At 39.0% G+C, this 3,151-nt stretch overlaps 1 protein-coding gene across 1 annotated transcript; it reads left to right on the top strand.

Moving 5' to 3' along the window:
• The first annotated feature begins 1,222 nt into the window (after nucleotides 1-1,222).
• On the top strand, nucleotides 1,223-2,164 carry LOC132008479 (olfactory receptor 4C45-like). Its single transcript, XM_059387134.1, has one exon. It carries the CDS (start codon nucleotides 1,223-1,225, stop codon nucleotides 2,162-2,164), a length of 942 nt encoding a protein of 313 aa, XP_059243117.1.
• Nucleotides 2,165-3,151: the final 987 nt, after the last annotated feature.

Below are 3,151 nucleotides of genomic sequence, written 5' to 3'. Positions count from 1 at the left end.
AGGTAATATTTTTCTCTAAAAACAAATTTGAACACAATGACATTAAAATAGCAGTAGAAAATGTGATCTGTAATTCCGCAACACAAAATGTTGTTGAGAACTACTAAGGTCATTTATCTAACACTGTGGTTAACATGTATGTAGAAGTGGATTGCCTCAGTACACTTCTACGTGTTTATTTGAAACTGTTTCCCCTTTTCACAACCTCCATGTTGCCACGCTGAAGTCAGAATTTGTGGATTAAACCTATGAAGGATAATGAAACACTTAGTTCCCACCTATAGTAGCAGCCATGGATAGAGAAGAAACAAAGAGACATAGCTTTCTGGAAAACAAAATATAGTTTCCTCACCTTTATTGAAGCTGAAAGGTCCTGATGCTGACTTCTGTGTCTGTAAAACTTTGAGGAAAAATATGTTGTTATATTCCTTACCAGGGATAGGGAAAGGAGAAAAAGAGGGGGAGAAGGAATAAAATGTCCTATGATCATTTGTAACAAAGACTCACTATGGAAAATCCATGCCTAGATCAATCAAACAAAGAATAAATTCTTGTATATATTCAATTCTTCCACTAATAAGCAATGAAGACTTCAAGTTCATTTTAATTGATTAAACTATGTCAAAGGAAAAACTTGTATTATCTTAGGTAACATTTCTCTCTCAACAATAGGAGATTCGAGGAAACATCATGACTCCTTTAATTCCATTTGTAAAATGTGACTAGGATTATAGATCTATTCAGGAGCGGTATTCTTTTTATTTAAAGACTAACTGATTAATTATTAGAGAGAGCACGCACAACAGATGGACAAGCAGAGGCAGAAGCAGAGGTAGAAGCAGACATCCCCTGAGCAGAGAGCCTGAACCGGGACTCAATCTCAGGATGCTGGAATCAGGGCCTCATCCAAAGGCAAACACTTTTCTGGCTGAGCCACCCAGGCACCCTTTTCTGGTGCTTGTAACATACTTCCACTATTCAACTTATATGAATAAGAGAAATTTAATATCTTACTGTTCTTTTTTACAAATATCTCCAAAGCAGTTGTGATGAGTGGAAGCTGTGGCTTCCTCTTTAGTCAGACCTCCTGGGTCTTGATGGAAAATTTCAAGTTGAATGGATGGTGATGGAAGTGATGGAGGTGATGGAAGATTTCAGTGTTGAATTCAAAATTCTGTGATCTTTCCAGATTGACCGTAGACTTATAACCCAAGCTGACTCCATGGGAAGGATAAGCAATGTAACGGAATTCATTCTGCTGGGCCTGACTCCGAACCCAGAACTGAAGAAATTCTTATTTGCTGTGTTTTTAATCACCTACATGATCACAATGGCAGGTAACCTCCTCATCTCCATCACCATCTTCATCAGCCCAGCCCTGGGATCTCCCATGTACATTTTTCTGTCCTACTTGTCCATTTTAGATGCTTTCTACTCTTCTTCCATAGCACCCAAAATGATCTTTGACTTGATTTCTGACAAGAACACCATATCCTTCAATGGCTGCATGACTCAGCTCTTTGCTGAACATTTCTTTGCTGGAGCAGAGATCACCCTATTAGCTGTCATGGCCTATGACCGCTATGTAGCCATCTGTAAGCCCTTGCATTACATGACCGTCATGAGCCGACCTGTCTGTTCTTTCTTGGTGGGAATGGCTGTGATTTTAGGCTTTCTGCATGGAGGGATCCAGGTATTGTTCATAGTCCAGTTGCCATTCTGTGGCCCCAATGCCATTGACCATTTTATGTGTGATTTAATACCTCTCCTGGAATTAGCCTGTACAGACACTCACACTTTGGGGCCCATGATTGCTGCTAACAGTGGGTCACAATGTCTGCTCATTTTTTCTATGCTGGTTGCTTCTTACATTGTCATCCTTTGCTCCCTGAGGACTAAAAGCTCTGAAGGGCGTCGCAAAGCCCTGTCTACTTGTGCTTCTCATGTCACTGTTGTCATCTTATTCTTTGTACCTTGTTTATTCATGTATCTGAGACCCATGATTTCCTTCCCCGCTGACAAAGCTGTGGCTGTGTTCTTTACCTTAGTAACTCCCATGTTAAACCCTTTAATTTATACCCTCAGAAATGCAGAAGTGAAAAATGTCATGAAGAAACTCTGGGGGCAAATAATGAAAATTGGTAATAATGAAACTTGGGATTAGAGTATTTACATAAAAACATCTAGTGGAAATTTAGAGATTTATTATCCTTCCTAGTTGATTAGACATGAGACAGTCAATTATCCTGTCTGGATCACTTTTCTTCAGAAGCATATATTTTGTGGGCAGGATCATCACACCCATTAAGACAAAGTAAGCATGGTGCCTAGAGTCTACAATAATTCCAGGAGCCCTGGAAATGGTTAATTTCTTTTAAAGTAGGAGGAAAAAATGAAATTAATCCAAATCCAATGTGCAGTATAATCATCTTTAGACCAATGCTTTTATAAAATGTAATTTTAATATTTTTAAGGGAGGAAAAGGGCTCATGAGGACAATATAGTAACGGGCCACAAAAATCATAATGTTCCACTGATTGTGGGTATGAAACAGGGAAACAGCAATATTCCTGAGCACTCTCCACATGCTATACTTCAGCTAGAATGAAGTTTTATTTCAAAAGAATAAAAGTATATATGCAAAAACATAAAGAACACCAGGGAGTCTTCAAGAAGTACTTTCTTTCTTTCTTTCTTTCTTTCGAGATTTTAAAAATAAAGACTTTTTTTCAGCATTTTTTTTTAATTTTTTATTTTTCAACATAACAGTATTCATTATTTTTGCACCACACCCAGTGCTCCATGCAATCCGTGCCCTCTCCCATATCCACCACCTGGATCCCCCAACCTCCCACCCCCCCCACCCCTTCAAAACCCTCAGATTGTTTTTCAGAGTCCATAGTCTCTCATGGTTCACCTCCCTTTCCAATTTCCCTCAACTCCCTTCTCCTCTCCATCTCCCCTTGTCCTCCATGCTATTTGTTATGCTCCACAAATAAGTGAAACCATATGACACTTGACTCTCTCTGCATGACTTATTTCACTCAGCATAATCTCTTCCAGTCCTATCCATGTTGCTACAAAAGTTGGGTATTTATCCTTTCTGATGGAGGCAGAATACTCCATAGTATATATGGACCACATCTTCCTT

Source organism: Mustela nigripes, unplaced genomic scaffold (genome assembly GCF_022355385.1).
Source record: "Mustela nigripes isolate SB6536 unplaced genomic scaffold, MUSNIG.SB6536 HiC_scaffold_148, whole genome shotgun sequence".
NCBI lineage: Eukaryota > Metazoa > Chordata > Mammalia > Carnivora > Mustelidae > Mustela > Mustela nigripes.
Note: the sequence above shows the minus strand (reverse complement) of the source record. Positions and strands in the feature narration are given on the sequence as shown.

Excerpts from the sequence above, each read along its gene's own strand:
- LOC132008479 (XM_059387134.1), top strand. The coding sequence starts at position 1,223 with ATGGGAAGGATAAGCAATGTAACGGAATTCATTCTGCTGGGCCTGACT.